Consider the following 20,241-nt stretch of genomic DNA (forward strand, 5'->3'; position numbering starts at 1 on the left):
CGATAAAAGAATCTAGTCGTTTAAAGTACTTTCTGTGTAGACCGACGTAAAAGCTCGAACAAAGTAAAAATAGTTGTAACTCGGAAACTCGGCCAGACGGGATAAATATTTATAGAACGAGGAAACTGTTTTCATATTTCGCGCGCGCCGAGATTTCCATTTGTCTAGAAACAAGTTTCCCAATGTCTGGAAAAGAAGAATGAACGTCTGAATGGTTTTACGCGATAGCTGATCTTAATAACTCAATTTATCGCGTCGCTTCTCGTAAAATACCTTTCGATGATTCATAATCCTATTTGACGACACCGAGCCAAGGGTTGGGAAAGAATTCGAGCAAAAAGAAGACAAGGTTCCCGGACCGAATTAGGTCCACCTAAAAATACCGGATCGTCGCATTAGGACCATCGAAATGCTCGTTTCGTGTTTGAATTCTTTACCCATGGTTAATTCCAATATGGAAATGAGTATTCTGTGTGGTTAATTACGCAACTGAACGTCTGTGAAAGGGTTTGAAATTACAGCTGGTTTCACGATGCCCGTGTTCAAGCTGTGGATTCGTCCGGTTCCATTTTGTTTTTTAGCATCGATTTCGACGGAAAAAAGAAAGAGATCGTTGGCCATCCATCATCGTTAGCATTTCATTCAACGACAGTCGGTCGAGCGGAAACCACCGTCGACTTTCAAAGCTGTGTAAACCAGCCGAACAAACCAACGTTTTATGGTCGTTCAATAGCACCATCGTCTTTGCCATGCTGCAACACGGATGCACACAAATGCATACATATTTGAGGCTGTGTTATACGAGATAGATGGATATTTTGGTCGATGAAACGTATTTCTTTTTTCTTCTTTTTTTAACGAGTTTAAAAAATATTCGAGTGCCCATAATATGCAAAATTTGAAACAAAATATATTTACATTATGCATCGAATAAATAATTTCTCGATAATTATTCATACGGTGGGTAGTTTAAAACGCGTTGCACAACTTGGAACTCGATTAGATTTTGTAGAAAAATTTAGACAAAAATTTATTTGTAAAGTCAAACTGACGATTGAAACATTTCCTTTTTGTACGATCTAAAATAACGCTTGGCTCTGGAACACGTAACTGAGATTCGTGGATACATCGCGCGATTTTTACTCGCGGGGATTGTAATGGATGGGTATCTCGAAATATTAATATTATATAAATAATTTCAAAGAAGATGAATTACATTATGAAACGCACGATATTTCGAAATACATATGGAAATGCTGCGAGAGATTGAATGCTGAAATATAGAATGCAATTTTGTTATTAATGGTAAAAATTCCGAGTAAAGGTCTAGTGCAATTACGTGGAAATGAACTGATAGTGGTTTCAAATTTGAACGTCTCTTCTGTGAAAAATATTGTTTCGATTCTCGGAGCAGAAACGACAATAAGGGTAACAATTTTCCAAGTTCCATATCGAAAGTCCACGTTTTGCAACGAAAGGATGACGCAGAATGTAAAATTTGAACGATACTTGGAACAAAAGTGTTTACCTCGAAGATTTGAGCCACGGGACGTCAAAGAGCCAGCACCTCTTTCGCTTAAACTTAAAAAAAGAATGTCCTCTGCTCCAAAGTGTATTTAACTATACAAAATATCCGTAAAATTTAAAAAAACGCTTCTCCACAAATTATTCAGGAGTATATATCACGAAACTCACTCCCCTGAAAATAAATTCTCGAAAGCGTTTGATCCTTTTCGTATCACCTGGTCAGATACAAATCCTCTTAACAAATCCGTTTCGTAAACTCGTACCAATCGACTGTATCCATTCCCAACGATTGTTCTCCGTTGGGTTCGTAGTCACTCGAATTGTTTTGCTCATTACTAGAGGACCCGACAGTTTGTCGTTCCGATATCGTCGATTCCCGATCTTTCCAACGTGATCTCGTTTCCTCGCGCGAAGGATGACGACGCAACAGTGGTGGATGCTCTCGATGACACGGTAGGTGAATTCGGACACCGACATCGCTGTGGAAAAATGAAAAATGGAGCTACGAAACGGAATCGCGGGGAAGTTGACGCATTGCGGTGGGGAAATATGGGTCGTTCCCGATTATGTTTGATGTGCACGGCACACTGGAATCCGACGGCGAGTGAGAGTGACGCGATGCTACCTCGTATATCTCTTGTATAACTAATGCCCGCATATATCAGCCATTCGTCTACCTTGTATATTTTTAGCGATACGACGTGTATCGTCCTGCACACTTCACCTTTGCGTTTTCCATTTAAGCGTCATCCGTGTCGCTACCACTCGGCCGGCAATCGGTACCCGAATCTTGTATCGGGAGCGTGTCTATCGCTCTAGCCACGGATTTATTGGATACGAAATGAATGGCGAAGTTTCAAGGAACGGGAAAACATTTGTTACAAGGTATGTTTACGACGAACGAATCCAATAAATCGATGTCTCGAAACCTCCGTGCCGATGGTGACGTTCCTTCTAAATATATTCTAATCCTCGAAACGTTCGTACGTTCGCATTAGCGAAAGAAGGTCTGTGATCCATCGACAGAGGAAGTCAATGGTACTTTTTTGTTATAGAAATTTTTCTGGTCGGACTATGTAGGTGAAACATTCGTTACGGTCAGAGAGACGATCGAAAGTGTTACCGGTTTAGGTGATTCGAATGTTTTTAAAATTCTAAGCGCTCTGCTACGTACTCGATAACAGTGAAACATTGAATCCGATAAAAGTTGGAAATTATCAACGATGGTCTCGATAGTTGAGGTAATGTCTTGGACGCAATTTACGAGTAACGATTAACTCCTATGCGACCAAGTAATTTGCGTAACCAACCTCCTGGAACAAATTTAAGCAAATAGTCCTCTAGCGGTGGTATTCAAATGTCCGAGTTTAAGAGCCAAAGTGAAACGTACCGTTTAAAGTTAATCTCGTGCGTAGCCACGAGTCGGATGTACCGTTCGAGAAAAGTTTCAAAGAAGTTACCAGGGAAAGAGATGGTAGCCGGTAGTAGGTGACACTTGGCGCAAAGGGACCATTGATACAAAAGAACAATTTACTGGAATTGTTTCAAATACTATTTTCGTATACGTTAAAATTTGAAAGAAATTTTTTCTCTTCCATTCTATACACGTTAAAATTGGAAAGAAATTTTTTCTCTTCCATTCTATACACGTTAAAATTTGAAAGAAATTTTTCCTCTTCCATTCTATACACGTTAAAATTGGAAAGAAATTTTTTCTCTTCCATTCTATACACGTAAAATTTGAAAGAAATTTTGTCTCTTCCATTCTATACACGTTAAAATTTGAAAGAAATTTTTTCTCTTCCATTCTATACACTTCCTCCTTGAGAACAATAATTCTTCTTTATCGTATCGTCGAAACGATCAGAGATATTTACGAGATTATTTATGGTAGTCACGAAAATACGAATTTGTAATACGAGTGGAATGGACAATTTACTTGAGATCAATTGTAACGGGAATTACGATACCTTAAAATTTGAATTATATTCAATAGCTTGAAATTTTTTACAGGTTATCGTGAAACACTGTGCAAGTGGAATTTTCAAAATGGTTGAAAATGATGCGAGAATTTACTCGAGAAATTGTAAATTGATCTCGTCGCGTTGAAATATGTAAACACATCGAACCGGAGAAAGTCTAACCTGGTTATTTTTTATTCTCGTATAAATATCTTTCCACGCAGGTGCATCAACCGACCGCCGGACGATAAAATATTTATTTTATTTTCCATTCAATGTCTCGGTTACGCGAACGCGGACGTGCAAATACGCGGATATGAAACAAAATAAAAGGCCGGCGATACGAACGTTATTAGAAGCTAGCCCCGGATAAGCGAAGGGACGCGGCAACGAAACCCCGAAAATACGTACGGGTACAAGCGCAACGTTGTCGCGATTCCCTCGACCAGCTCTCGTATTTGCGAAGAACGAGATTGCGAATCGTCGCGGCAATATTTGGTCGCCTAAAATTCTTCCTATAATATACGAATAGATATTAGTTGATATTGGACGCAGCGCGCGATATCTGAATGGTAATTTGTACCGATGTAGATTTTCGGTACGCTCAGACGTTAATGGAAACGCGAATTATCGTTGCGGCATATTAACGCAAATCCTCAATTACACTGCCGGAAATTACGTGGATTTGTTTGGAATACGGACCACCGTTACTCTATGTATATTACGTTCTTCGTGTGTACAAAAGCGATCAGAAAGAGGGGGTTGAGACGAGGTGTGTTGATTATCGAAATCATTTTTCTCGAATAATTGACTCGTACCTATGTTACAAAACCCGTGTATTTCTTATCGATGACTTGTGGTCATGTGGTAAGAGTGCGAGGAATAATGGAAGGGGTACACTCGTTAGAACTAATTCGCTATTCGTCGAGGTAGTTACAAACACACGTAGACTGAGTGACGAAGAAGCAGATAGAGCCACATTGGTGTGGTTTTAACGTATTGATAACTGTTAATATTACATAATATTCTTTTTTGTATTAAATAACTCTTACGAGATAAAACAGACGTTTTATGTATGAAATATAAGCGTAAACGAAACCTCGTTAGTTTATACTCTTCGAGCTTCGTATTCAAAGACACATCGAAATAGAGACGCAATTAAAATCTATTCTTACTGTAGAAATAGTTGTTCAATAAATTTCGTCGTTTTCTTCATTGTAAAAAAAATTCTAAGACCCTTCGACTTTGAGCAACTGTAAATACACGAATGAGATCCAAATAAAGCTTCACACATATTCGTCAAACAATAGTATCATCTTTCGAAAAATAAAACGACCAATAGTTCCATTTCTTATCGAACGACAAAACTTATTCAGCGACCTATTATACCAGAAACCTCGTTACTTTATATTCTTCCAGCTTCATATTCAAATACACATGGAAACAGAGACGCAATTAAAATCTATTTCTACTACTAGGTTGTTAAATAAGTCTTGTCGTTTTCTCCATTGTAAAAAAAAATACTATGACCTTTCAACTTTGAGCAACTGTAAATACACGAATGAAATCTACACGAAATTTCATACATGTTCGTCAAACAGTAGTATCATCTTTAGAGAAATAAAACGACCAACCTAATAGTTCCATTTCTAAAAACTTATTCAGCAACCTATTATACCAGAAACCTCGTTACTTTATACTCTTACAGCTTCATATTCAAATACACATCGAAATAGAGACGCAATTAAAATCTATTCTTACTGTAGAAATAGTTGTTCAATAAATTTCGTCGTTTTCTTCATTGTAAAAAAAATTCTAAGACCCTTCGACTTTGAGCAACTGTAAATACACGAATGAGATCCAAATAAAGCTTCACACATATTCGTCAAACAATAGTATCATCTTTCGAAAAATAAAACGACCAATAGTTCCATTTCTTATCGAACGACAAAACTAATTCAGCAACCTATTATACCAGAGACCTTAGACTAACGAAACCTCGTTAGTTTATACTCTTCAAGCTTCATATTCAAATACACATCGAAACAAACACGCAATTAAAATCTATTCCTACTACTTGTAGGAATAGTTGTTCAATAAGTTCCAATTGTTCAATAAGTTTCGTCGTTTCTCCATTGTAAAAAAAATTGTAAGCCCCTTCGACTTTTCGCAACTGTAAACACACGAATGAGATCAACATAAAGCTTCGCACATGTTCGTCAAACAGTAGTACCATCTTTCGAGAAATAAAACGACCAATAGTTCCATTTATTATCAAACGACAAAACTAATTCAGCAATTATACCAAAGACCTTAACCAAGACTCAGAATATATGTCTCGTGTAGTGATAGGTCGAACCCCTCTTTCCCGCTGTATAGTCACGCGAGATTTGAAGCTCGCGGTAAGCAATAGACGAAGATGGATCGGAGAATGAAAAAATGACCGCCCCTGTAATTAGTCGTCATAAAGTAGTATACAGAGCTTTGTTTGTATCGTTTCGTTTCGGTTCCGCGATGGGTGGTCCGAGTCGGTGTATACACGAATGCCGAAGAAACGTCAAGAGGGCATCGCGTTTGTTAGCAGGCCGGTACTTCCAGCGGCTAATTGGTATTCCTCCGAGCGGGAAGTGTCGGGCTTTGACTGATTCTATTTCGAGTAGGTTGCGGTCCCTCGGAGTGCCACGGTGTGTTTACATTGTGACGTGGAGGCAGAAAAGTGGCTGACCAACGCGGTTCAACGACGAGGCCTCGCGGAGGCCTTGAGCCGTCTCTCGGTCCCGAGTGATCGTTGTCCCATCGAGTGGGTCTCTCTGGGCCCGTGGAACGTGTTTCCCTGGTATCTCGCGGAACCCGCTCACCGTCTCGCCGTTTCCTCTCCCTTCCAGGATGACGTCCACACTCGATCTCCCCCACCGTTTCCTTTCTTTTCGTCTTCTCCTTAGCCCGTGTGTCTCTTTACGCAGACGTGATGGCACATTCATTTTTAACGTGTCGGGGCTCCGCATTTCCTCGAGTGGATTTCACGTTCTTTTCGTGCCGGCGTATGCAGCGCGCGGATATGCGCGAACGTTCACCTCAGCGCCGAATAGAAGCGCGGCGAGCAGACGCGGACGCGTAGGATACTCCGGCGATGTTATATCCAACGTTGGTTGTCGCGCCGCGTCATCCATCTCGGTAAGCTGTCGTCGTAATCGCACACGTATACCTTCACGGTCCCTGTTTCCTACGGAACGTTTCGTTACGCTCGTCGTTTCCCTCGAAACGACGCGAAAGGAACCGACCTCGAAAAGAATCGTTATCCGATCCTCGATTAGCGTGTTGTCGTTCGTTACAGGTGCACCGTACGTGTCGAACGCGACTCGCCTGAACGACAAGCGGGGGATAAGCCGCACAGGTGAAAGTTTTTGGTACCCAACCGACCGGTCGGACCTGTCCAACGAAATGTATCGTCCCGAACCGAAGACAGATAAGTCTTTCAATGAAAATTCCACGCGTTCGTTGCGATAACTAATACGTTATCGCTTTAACCCTTCTCGATACGATTTCTACCAGTGTACGTGCGATCGGTAGTCGCGGGACACGAACGAGGTAAACTTGAAAAATTACGAATCGTTGATAATCTTTAAAAGTGTCACAAATCTATTAAACTGAGAATACACTTGATACACTTTTTACTCGTGTCTTTGACCTATTTTATAATACAATAATGATACACTTTTCACTCGTGTCTTCGACCTACTTTTCGCAGCAGATTTATTTTTATTAGTATTATTATTATTATTATTATTATTGTACTATATTATTAGTATCACTATCGTTACAACGCCCTTATTACGCAAACTGGAAGGAAGCATACACATTATAGCGAAGAGTAATTGCATAATTGCGTAAAAGCAAGGTACAGCCAAAGGCTGCTTTTAAACCTAATCTCCCGTTAATATACGATCCAAGAAATGTTCGCTATTACGTCGGGGTTAAACAGAAACCCAAACTGCCAACATCCGACCCCCGTGACGTCGGATGAATAGTACGCTGGGTATCAATTTTCCTAATTTTCCATCGTTTCTAGATTCTATAAATATGTACGAACTGTTCTCTCACCTGCATTGAACTCCGCTGCACTTGTAACGCGTTACTCGGGTGCATCTATCTCGAGAACACTTTTCAAAGCATATTGTAACAGTAGACGATCCTCCAGGTAGATCTGCAAATGTTCGTCGCTAATTAAACAACGTAGGTTTATTTGTATAAAACCCCCTCTCCTTGTGTAAATGGATAACCAATCGATCGAAAATCTGCAACAAAGTCTATCATCCCTGCCACTTTCGCTTAAAAAATTGTCACTCGATTGGAAATGATTTTTACACATTATCGATTCAATTTATGTAACACACGCGACACGATTGGTAAAATTATTGCCTTTCGAAGAGTAATTGCGTTTTTAATGCTCAAACGGCGCATTCATCTCCTAATATTTATTTTAAAGTATCGAGCGTAAACAAATATGCATTGTCCGTGCATTGTTACGTAACCGCGAAATCTAAATTTAGAATTAAAATTGCTTTATACGCGATTCAACGTGAATTAATATTCCGTTGTTGAACAAAGTAATTTAAATGCTAAATTTATTCCCATACACGACTTCCGTAAGTTCTGTTTAGGGAAAATAAAATAAAATGTTCAATATTTATATACACGCGCCTGTCGATAAATTACTGTTCGGTTCTTAGGACATTGGGTTTACCAGGGATTTTAATATACTCCTTTATCAATACGATTTCTGCTCGATTTGTTTTCTGTTAACACAATCTAGGGTACTGATTTATTGTGCGCGATAGCAACGGAAGCGAGTAATATGTGCAGTATATTCGATGCAATTTCCACTATATAGCGAGCCTTCTATAGCTGTCTCCTTGAACAAAAGGCTATTGACACAAAGTGCTGATAAATTAGTGTATAGTCAAGTGGCGCATAAACAATATGGCGGAGATAATATGCGAATATAGGTACGTATACAGCGTTACGATTATCAACACCTTTACGTAATTTATCGATGACGCGATAGATCGATCTACGTTCCAGTGTTTGTCTAAATATTATGAATCGTCGATTGTTTTATATACTTAATTATGTCATTCACCTCGATCTCGAAGAGTGTTCTACATCGCGTAGATTTTACAAATTTAAATCGATACAATATTACGACATTGAACAGTTTACATTTAAATCCGAAACTTATCTTCTCGGTAACGATCGTTCCAGTTAATGAATTAATTAATTATTTTACAGCGCGGAGAATAAATTCCCTAAGATGAGTGGAATTAAATGCAAAATTAACCGATCTCGAAAGTTTTCAAAGTTAAATTTCAACGCCCACCATTTACACGCAGTGGGGATCGTTTTGAAACGAATTACTCGCAAAATTATGATACAATCACACGCGTTTACACCTCGGTGATAATTCGGTGAAAGTTTCAACTTGTCAGGCTTGTTTATTTCACCTTTTTTCTCAAACTAGTAGCGTAGTCTACTAGAGTGCGCCTGCAAATTGGTCGAATTTGTCGCACAATACTACTTTGATTATTAATATCGGAGTATTTAACCCAGAACAAAATTCTCACAAATAAAAGAGACGTTAAACAAGCTTATGCTGCAGTCTAGATTGATTTTTAAGTCAAGTAACTTTTAAAATAATTGCACAAAGTTACACTGATAAGCTTGAAATGACAATAATTACACTGTTACAGCTCTCTACTCTGGTACAGTTTCACACAGTATTCTATTTGGTGATAGAGAAGTATTCTAATCAAGTATCGACTAAAATTGTGCGAAACTTTCTACCATCTCTTCCATCTCATCTAAATGCAAATCATTGATTCGAGACGTAGCCAGTCGGTTACAAGTTGCATTTTCCCATTTCCTCTCGAAACGTTCGACGTTACATTCGCAAGGAAAGTTAAATGCTTACCTAACCGAATTCACGCGACGTGTTTATTTAACGTTTATAACGATTTATCTGGCGTTAGGAATCACAAGTGTCAGTGGATTCATAGAGAACGCTGCGAAAGCGTAATGTATATACGGAAACATTCAACAGGTTGACGTCGCACAATAAAAACTCTTAAGCGGTCGATACTTCTTCAAACATCGCTATGGACGTTTGATAAGAACGACGTTAACCGGCAATTAAAGCAAGGTCGAAGTAATTAACTGCTCGAAACTCGAGTGGAGTTTTACAAAATCAGATGGACGTCCACTCGATGAAAGATCAATGTTCGATCTTCGATTCAACGGTGAGATTATAATCCTACGAATGATTTATTCCAATCGAAATCATTAATACGATACACATTCGGTTCGTTTTAAAGCGACACAGCATTTTGTAGCGCTATTCGTAACGTTTCGTTTCTTTTCAGTATTATTGAAAAACATCCGAATGAATTCATAAAAATTTATACACCGTGCCACACATATTTCTAAAAATATTAATTCGCCGGTGTTGCTGGTTTGTTTAAATTGTAACGAAGCTGATTTTGGCATCCTCTATTTTTCCCCCTCGAATTGTATATTTTAAAAATTATTTTTCATCGTGCGCCGAAATTATACAATTTTTACAGAAAACGAATTGTGTCGTATTTTTTAAAATATTACCCGTGGCGCTCGTATAAATTGCAGTGCATATAGTGTTCCGGTTAAACCGTGACAAAAATTTCTCCAGAATTTCTGCTTTGTTTTTATCTTTCGGATGATAAATAGAACACCAGGATGAATGCATCTGCCGACGACACTCGACCGAATTCGATAATATTTACTTAATATTCGTTTGTTTGTTCCGCGTACTTGGAAAAATGCGATAGGAAGTGTTAAAATAGCGATAGCTTTTGGATAGACGAACGAATAATTCTTTCGAAATAGTTATCGACAGATCGACAGGTCCAGTTGGATATCCGATTAAATTAGTTAGATAAATCGTTTTTCCAATGCAAACGATTAAAAATTCGCGATCAGATTTGTGTTACAGATATCGGAATTTCACTATTCTTATCGAAGCAATCTGTACCTACAAAAGCTATTGATAGAGAGGAAACGTAACACTTAAAACAGAATCGATAATCGAGTGAAAATAAATGTACAGCATTTTGAATATTTGATTAAATGGTATTTAACCTTCAAACCACCGTGTTTAATATTTATCGTTGTTGAATTTAACATTCTTTCGCGTAGAGTACTTTCTATCGTAGAATTGAACAATCGTTCGTAATAAAATTAAATATGAACAAATACTTATCGTAATTACGAAAACTTATAGTCATTCGAAAGAAAAAATTAACGTACGAAATTTGTACGAGTATCGTCAGGAAATTAATACAGTATATATTTAATATTTTACGTATCTAGAAAAAATCGATGGAAACTGGTTACAAGCCATCAACTCCGATAGTTACGTAATGCTAAATGGATAAATTGATACACGGAAGAAGAGACGATAAATAAATTGACGTAGTAGATTCCAAAAATGTTAAAAAATATATCCAGAATTTTGAGCAATACGATTGGAATAAATTGTTTGGATACCGTACAAGGAGGATAGCAATTGTCGCGCGAAATTTGCCATAAATTGCAAGAAATAAAACGCAAGGAAGGAACCTCGTACGCGGAATTTCTTTTTATTTTATATTTATTTTTATCGAGCACTTGAAACCTCGTAAGTTCATTTTTTCCGTATAAATAATTCTGCTGTGTAATACTTAATAATACTATAATACTAATAATAACGTAATAATACTATAATACTAATAATAACGTAATAATACTATAATACTAATAATAACGTAATAATACTATAATACTAATAATAACGTAATAATACTATAATACTAATAATAACGTAATAATACTATAATACTAATAATAACGTAATAATACTATAATACTTAATTCAAGTATTAAAGTATTTAAGTATTATATACATTGCTCTAAATTTAAAAATTACAATTCTTCAAAAAAAAAAAAAAAAAAAGGAAACACACGAAATACATTTTCAACGCAACGTTCTGTACAGTTCAAGCTCGAAGAAACCAAGAAAGAAAAATGTAATTTTCTCGACTGGTCGGATCGGTGTCCCCCCCCTTAACTTAGCGAGGATTCCAACGAGATGGTCGATGGACCAGATTGAACGTCTCACCATCGTCGCGTTCAAGGAGTCGTAATACCGCGATTAAACAGACCTTGTGTTCAAAACCTGCGCCAATTCTGAAAACAAATGACAGTAGGTATCTCGACATCACGTTGAATCGCGACTCGACGGAAAGAAATCGGCCACGTGTGCCGTGGTAGATATCCGTGGAGGAGGAATCCCGTATCGTTCGCTCGACCGAGTCGTTAACGATAATTCGATAGTCATCGAGCTGCTGGATGTGCGTGCGAATGGAACCGGGTTCGTGATCGGATCGATACGACGAGACAACTGTCAGCGGTATCGACGTGCGAATTCACCGAGTAATGGTTATCAACACGACCGACCGAGACTAAAAACGAAGTACACGTCGAGGTTCGAACGATGGGTGAGTGGAGACGATCGTTTATATCTTACGGTGGTACACTTACATACGAATCGGTTATTAAATATACACGAAGATCCGAGTCCGAGTATTAAATCGCGCGCGAGTTAACGTTGCAACGGTTCGCGGTTTACAGCACCGAGATATTGTATGTGTCTATATAATAATCTCAGCGCAGAATTTCACGCGTTATTTCCCATCGCGACGGATCTGTGATAATAGGAATCGGTGACATAACCTGCGACACGTCGCCACGAGCGTTGCTCAAAAGATCAGACGTGAAGGTGATCGGGAAGAACGGTGATCGAAAGTTTCCGTTTTTGGTATTCGTCGGGTGGGGGAAATAATTTGTCCTTCGTTTGTTTCGACAGCGTTCTTTTATTGTTCGATTATTGACGCTGGAGCATGCTCGACGAGAATACAATGTGATCGCGATGTTTACTCGGTGTGAATAAAGACAACTTGGAAAAATTGAAACTTTGGTATTGAAATATATTCCGAGTTCAACTTGACCATCTGGAGCTCGTCATCGAGAAACAGACGTGAGACGATCGTAAGAGTCGACTCTCGATCGAGATCTCTCGCGAACATTGCAAATAATACCAAAAGAGGCTGATACAGGAGTAACAATAATAGGTTGCTCGATAGGTTCTGTCGTTCGATAAGAAATCGAGCTAGTAGGTTCCTAATTTTATTTTTCTAGAGATGTTACTATTATTCGATGAACACGTGTGAAGTTTCACGTAAATCTCATTTGTATATTTACAGTTCTTTGAACCTTGAAGTGTCATAGTAATTTTTACAATGGAGAAAAGGACAAGACTTATCGAACAACCCAGTGTGTGTGATCCAGTCCTCGATTACGTTTCGATACACTCGGTTCATCGTCCGTGAAAATGGCTCGGAATTGATTAATAATGCTTAGTAGTTACACTTGCCGCGACATTCCAACGTGCACACGCGTTTACAGCAAGTTTCCATCGTTTGTCGAGCGAATCGCCATTGTTTCACGACTTCTCGGAACGTGCGGATGCGTGATTCCGTTTGGAACGAATACCAAAAACGGTAATTCTCGCGGCCATTGTTCTTCCATGCTCGTAGGAGCGGTATTGTACAGGTGTTTGCGTTATGTTTCCTCGATAGAGTTGAAAATAGTGAGATTCTTGTTCGCGATAATGCTATGCATCGCGAACATGATCATCTACGGTCTGAAAGTCAACATGGCGACGACCATCGTCGGTATGGTGAAGGCTCGAAGGAACGCTACTCATGCTCGGAATGAATCGCACGAGTGCAATTTCGCAGACGAGGATCAGGGCCATATCGATATAGATGGACCGTTTGATTGGTCAACGACCGAACAGGGCTTGGTCGTCAGTATATATTTCGCTGGTTACCTCGTGGGAATGTTTCCATCCGGATATTTCGCAGATCGGTGAGTAGATCGGTCAGTAGTGCTGGAAATTTACTAACACGCTTCGAGGCTAGTACAAACCAGGGGAGAACGAATTTACGACTTTTAATCGATGTAATGATCAATCGATTAACATTGAACCTACCTACATTTTCAGTGTACCTATTACTACCGTGACCGGTCTTTGAAACGACTTGTATTTTTTAGTACAGAACAAAAATAACACTGTGAAAAATAAAGTGAAAGATTTCACTGTGAAAAATATGGTTTCTATTATTTAGAAGTAAATAATGTACATTTGATTCATTTTCACCGCATTTCTTGCAAATAGCTTCTTATACGATACAACACTCTTGCACAATTTGGGTCCAAAGTATCTTATTTATCACAAGTCCTGTCGTACAGTCGAACTCGTTCCGATGATGGTTCTAACGTTGCTAAATTAAAGTATATTACACCGAGGAAACGCAGTGGATTTGAAAATGACCTTGGTTGCAATTTTCTTTCGAATCAAACGAGATCCTGCGTACAAATATTTAAATTCTCAGCGATAAATCCTTTTCCATTCCCGCAGTCTTCTCTCGATGGAACAAAGGCCTTGGAATTTGAACAAAAAAATCAACGAGTAGAAATATATTAAAAATTTTCGATTTTCGAATCGCTAAGGTCAATTTCAACTTGCTTCGATGAGTAAGACTTAACGTACACTGTTGTTTACGATCAACGACGATAGAAGGCCTTTGAATCTAAATAAAAAAATCAACAAGTAGAAATATATAAAAAATTTTCGATTCTCGAGTCGCTAAGGTCAATTTCAACTTGCTTCGACGAGTAAGACTTAACGTACGCTGTTATTTACAATCAACGACGATAGAAGGCCTTGAAATCTAAACAAAAAAATCAACGAGTAGAAATATATAAAAAATTGTCGATTCTCGAATCGCTAAGGTCAATTTCAACTTGTTATTTACCATTAACGACGATAGAAGGCAGTCGTTACAATGATCGTGAATACATTCCCGTAGCTTCAACACGAAGAACGTTCTGCTGATCTGCGTGCTGTGCAACGCGATTCTAACCCTATTGGTACCGTTGGTGTCGCACGTGCTGTTCATCCTCTACATCCTGAGATTCCTCACGGGTTTCGTGAGCGCGGCGAACCTTCCGGTTGTGAACGTACTTGTTGGCAAATGGGTCGTTTACGAAGAGAAGAGCATGTGGGTCGCGATCATTTATGCCGGGACGTCACTCGGCACTGTCGTGTCCATCCTCACTTCCGGGATGATAATGAACAGTCACGGATGGGAATCCGTCTTTTATATACACGGCGCGCTACCATTAATTTGGTGCGCGGGTTTTTATTTCTTCTTCGCCGACAACCCAGAAACGCAAAAATACATCACCGAATCGGAGAGAGAATTGATTGTAAATTCTTACGGCCATAGAAGCTTCGAATCCGGAACGATGAAAGTTCCGTGGAAGGAGATATTTACATCGGTGCCATTTTGGGCGTTGATTTACACGAACACGTTTGGAAACTTTTGCTGGTACTTCTTGCTTACACAATTACCGCTGTACATGAACAAAATACTACGATTCGACATCAAATCGGTGAGTCGTTCCTCGAACCCCTAATTCGACGAGTTTCGATCGATCTATTGTATCGTATAGAAAATTACAACACGTTGCGGTCCAAGTATCTGAATATTGAATCTGTTGGGAAGTTCTCTCATTTTTTTGTTCACAGTAGTAGAATTGAATATTTTACGGATACTAGTGGTATCCAAAAATTTGAACGTGTTCGAATATAATTTTTAATTTTCGAAACAAGTTATTCAGTTACTATCAACGATGCTACGTCAAAGTATGTTTTAAAACGTTTGTTTCACTACACAGAATGCTGTCCTCAGTTGTACCCCGTATCTTCTTAACGGAGTAATGAATCCATTGCTTGGCAAATTGCTGGATTGGGGAAGACAGAAGAATTTGTGGACGCAGACCGTTGCTCGGAAAATTGCTGTATTTATAAGTAAGTTCAGTTTCATTGTCTATACACTTTAAATATATATTTTCTTTGCTCTTTATTTGTCAATATGTTTCACAGATAACGAATACATAAGCATACACACACTACTTGTGAATCTACTGACACGTATAATATTTAAGCACGTGTTAAATGTAGATAGTATTTCAAACATTATCACAGAATACTTATCTTCTTTCCCCTATTATTTAAATTTTAAGCTACTTTTATAAATTTATCTTAAACTTGCCAGATACACTACAGTGATAACTGCATCACTGTTGAGGGAGCCAAAAATACAAATATCGATTGTCCAAATGTACTGTAAGGAGTGTATCTTTCTCTATATCGATTATCCACATTTACTAAATGGAGTGTATTCTTCTCTATTTTGATTGTCCAAATATACTATACGGAGTGTATTTTTCTCTGTATTGATAATCCAAATATACTATACGAAGTGTACTCTTCTGTATATCGATTATCCATATCTACTAAACGGAGTGTATTCTTCTCCATATCGATATAGTCCACATGTACTATACGGAGTGTATTCTTCTCTATTTTGATTGTCCAAATATACTATACGAAGTGTATTTTTCTCTATTTTGATTGTCCAAATATACTATACGGAGTGTATTCTTCTCTATATCGATGTAATCCACATATACTAAACTGAGTATATTCTTCTCTATATCGATATAGTCCACATATACTATATGGAGTGTATTCTTCTCTATTTTGATTGTCCAAATATACTATACGGAGTGTACTTTTCTCTGTATTGATTGTCCAAATATACTATACGGAGTGTATTCTTCTCTATATTTATATAATCCACATATACTAAACGGAGTGTCTTCTTCTCTATATCGATATAGTCCACATGTACTATACAAAGTGTACTCTTCTGTATATCGATTATCCATATCTACTAAACGGAGTGTATTCTTCTCCATATCGATATAGTCCACATGTACTATATGGAGTGTATTCTTCTCTATTTTGATTGTCCAAATGTACTATATGGAGTGTATTTTTCTCTATTTTGATTGTCCAAATATACTATACGGAGTGTATTTTTCTCTGTATTGATTGTCCAAATATACTATACGAAGTGTATTCTTCTCTATATCGATATAATCCACATACACTAAACGGAGAATATTCTTCTCTATATCGATATAGTCTACATGTACTATACGAAGTGTACTTTTCTCTGTATCGATTATCCATATCTACTAAACGGAGTGTATTCTTCTCTATATCGATATAGTCCACATGTACTATACGGAGTGTATTTTTCTCTATCTTCTCTATTTTTCTATATCGATATAGTCCACATGTACTATACAAAGTGTACTCTTCTGTATATCGATTATCCATATCTACTGAACGGAGTGTATTCTTCTCCATATCGATATAGTCCACATGTACTATACGGAGTGTATTTTTCTCTATCTTCTCTATTTTTCTATATCGATATAGTCCACATGTACTATACAAAGTGTACTTTTCTCTATATCGATTATCCATATCTACTAAACGGAGTGTATTCTTCTCTATATTAATATAGTCCACATATACTATACAAAGTGTATTTTTCTCTATTATCTCTATTTTTCTATATCGATTGTCCAAATGCACTATAAAGAGTGTATTTATTCTCTTTGCAGGTTGCGTTCCACCGAGCATCTGCCTCATCATAATCGCGTACATTGGTTGCGAGCGCGTGGCATCCACGGTGTTACTGATAACGAGCATTGTGTTGTGCAGTGCGATTTTCGTCGGCCATCTCACCAATCAGAATGACCTGGCACCGAATTACGCGGGAATCTTAATGGGCATCACAAATACGCCCGGAACGATCTCAGCGTTTATCTTGCCAGCTTTGGTAGGAGCTCTCGTGGAAGACGGGGTAAGTCAATGAACTTGAACGTTTAATTACAATTGAACGCGTCTGCACACAGCCGGTACTCTCTTTACAAATATTAACGCTTAACTAACCGCCGAGAACGACCAATTTTCAATTGCAATCTGTGATTTTTCAAAATCACTTTCGACAGCGGTTTAATAATTTTACTTTGTGTAAAAGCATTGATCCACCGAGTGTTTGTTTACGAAATTTCTAAGAAGTCCCGAGCAATATGTACAATATCATAATTGAACTCCAATAACGATATCCAGTAGCGATATTAATCGATCGCACCTTGGAACTTCATTTGAATATTTCAATCAATATGAATGATTTATCGATACATTCTTTGTAATAAAAAATAGATAAATATGATGATGTATTGTACAAATTTTGTAACATGTTTTCAGAAATAATTCTTTGATTTAGAATATTTATATACTGATGCTCTTAACTTCTTTTTCTTAACTTTTTAAATTTAAATTTGCTTGGTTCAACAAACTTTGTGCGTTTTTGGATCGTAAAAACTGAAAAGCAAACATACGAGACGGCAAAGAAACATCCCGGTGTTTTTAACGAAACACGATGCCAGTTATGATATTGACAGTTCTGTCAAGATAAACATTGAATCGACGGAGTCAATTTGCTATCCGATAAGCACGATACGACTGGTCATAAATATGGAAACCGTAGACTTAAATTAAACGAAAACCGACATGTGTTACATATCTAGTCATTTTATAATTCATTGTGCTTCTTTATTAATGCAAATAAAGTCCAAGTCCTTCCTAAGTTTACATTAATTTATCAATGTTCGACTCATGGAAATCTTAAGATTTACTTTTAAAATCTCGTCCAGGGTCTACTTCAGCCTTAAGTTTTTGAAAGTTTTATTTTATAAAAAAGATATTTCAGCCTCGAAATAGATGCTACAACAAAGATTATTAATGCTCACAATGGCCCATGTAGCATATCTTTAATTACTAAAGTAAAAAAGAAAGCAGTATCTAACTCATTAAGTACATTAGTTTCTTCTTCAAAGTTAATGTTTTTTTTTTTTGTATAAGAATTACACGGTACATAAATAAATTTTAACGATGATGTAACATTTTTTTCTAAATGTCCCATAAGTAGGACACCGGTAAATAAAGTGTCATACTTTGTATTTAGTTCGATCAAGTAATTTTACGGACATGGAATTGTTTTTTTTTTTTTATATTTTCTAGAAAAAATGTTCGATACTCTTATTCGCATTTGTTACCTTCGATTCATTACTCAAAGTCTAATACTACGAGTATTTACGTTTCTTGTTATTTACTACAGCATTTCGAGCGAAATATTAGATTGTGTATAGATACTAAAACTGATATGACCGTATTAAATTATTTCTTATCTCGATTAATTTTATATTTTACGATATAGCACACTATAGCACGTTGGAGAATCGTCTTTTGGATTACCATTATTTCTCAAGTGTCAGCATTCGTTGTGTATGTCTTCGCTGGTTCGGCAGAAATTCAAAAGTGGAATACTCCTGTCAGTGAATGACAAGAAGATGGCGCAACATAAACGTGGCTTTCACAGCTTTTGGCAGTATTTATCCACTTATTTACAAGAATAAGAGATCTTTAAAATTGATCATTTACGAACAATGATGAACGTAACGCTTATATTGTTCTTAACTACGTCCTCGACAACAGAATCTTTAGTGAAAAATATTTTAGACTTACCTATTCTTCTTATATATTTTGTATACATTTTATGCTACAGCAATAAATATATTATATACGAAAAACATAATTTCGATGAGTGTACACTTAATTCTTTACTCGTAACAGCCAGCACAATATAAACAAATACATGCACAATTCATCGCTTGCACAATGATTATCCGAATGTCATTACCATCGATACGATAACTTACAATTTTCGTCACACGGTGTCAGAGCGTAGAAAATATCAGATCGCTCGAAAAAAGAAAAGAAGAAAACTACAAAAAGAAGAAGTATCAATATTTTGATCCGAAATTACCTAAACTGGTCCCTTAAGAGAGCTCGGATCGTTAATAAATTCACAAAGAGACCGCCAGGCGGAAGTGTAGAGGACGTCTCAAAGTTAGCTACACTTTTCTCGAACTTCTGTCAAAGTGGAGGACTTAAAATTACGAAACGAAGAGCCAAGGGAAATTGAAACTCGCAAAGTGTTCGGAGTAGTCATCGTCGTTATAAATAATTCGTGCCAGGGTTCCCCCAGCGACATTCTGGTGCCCGTGAAAATCTTTTGAGAGTCATGTGCGCGATGTATAAAGGCCCGCCGCGCGGCCACAGTAATTAGAACCGCGAGACCACCCGTAATGATGGCCGACCAATTAAGGGCCACCTGGTACAAAAATCCGTCTTATCCCAATTAGATCGCGGCGTTGGCAGCTAGCGGTCCGCGAAACCGTCGCCCAAAAAGAAGCAGCGAATACGGGACGAAAGAGTCGACTGCCGACGTTAACACGGAATATTTATGGCGGCTGAAATATTACGTTTGCGATCTATTTTCGTTGAACGGCGACTCGTTTTCGGCAGGCTCGTTTTCGCTAAAAAAAAAGAAACAGAAGGTGACCCGTTAAGTCACTTCCTCTCGTTTGACACGCTTCCTGTATCCGCTGCCACGAAACACGCGCCTCGATGAAAAGCTTCGAGGCTCGTATTCAGAAATTTCGGTATAGAAGTAATATTCGGCGTGCAAATTATTTCTCGGCCCTTAAATTAATTTCATCGCGGTACTCGCTTAAACTGAACTCTCCCGCGTCGCGTTGCGCTATTAAGGAGTATTACGTATGTAAAACTAAC

General features: G+C 37.9%; 1 protein-coding gene across 1 annotated transcript; it reads left to right on the plus strand.

Moving 5' to 3' along the window:
• The first annotated feature begins 11,952 nt into the window (after window positions 1-11,952).
• Window positions 11,953-19,056, plus strand: LOC143154208 (sialin-like). The gene is made up of 7 exons (XM_076326124.1): window positions 11,953-12,052; window positions 13,193-13,484; window positions 14,489-15,074; window positions 15,360-15,492; window positions 17,163-17,404; window positions 18,824-18,941; window positions 18,986-19,056. The coding sequence occupies exons 1-7, from the start codon at window positions 12,049-12,051 to the stop codon at window positions 19,054-19,056; spliced, it is 1,446 nt and encodes a 481-aa protein (XP_076182239.1). The 5' UTR covers window positions 11,953-12,048.
• The last annotated feature ends 1,185 nt before the right edge of the window (window positions 19,057-20,241 follow it).

The sequence above is a fragment of the Ptiloglossa arizonensis genome, chromosome 14 (genome assembly GCF_051014685.1).
Source record: "Ptiloglossa arizonensis isolate GNS036 chromosome 14, iyPtiAriz1_principal, whole genome shotgun sequence".
In the NCBI taxonomy this organism is placed as follows: Eukaryota; Metazoa; Arthropoda; class Insecta; order Hymenoptera; family Colletidae; genus Ptiloglossa; species Ptiloglossa arizonensis.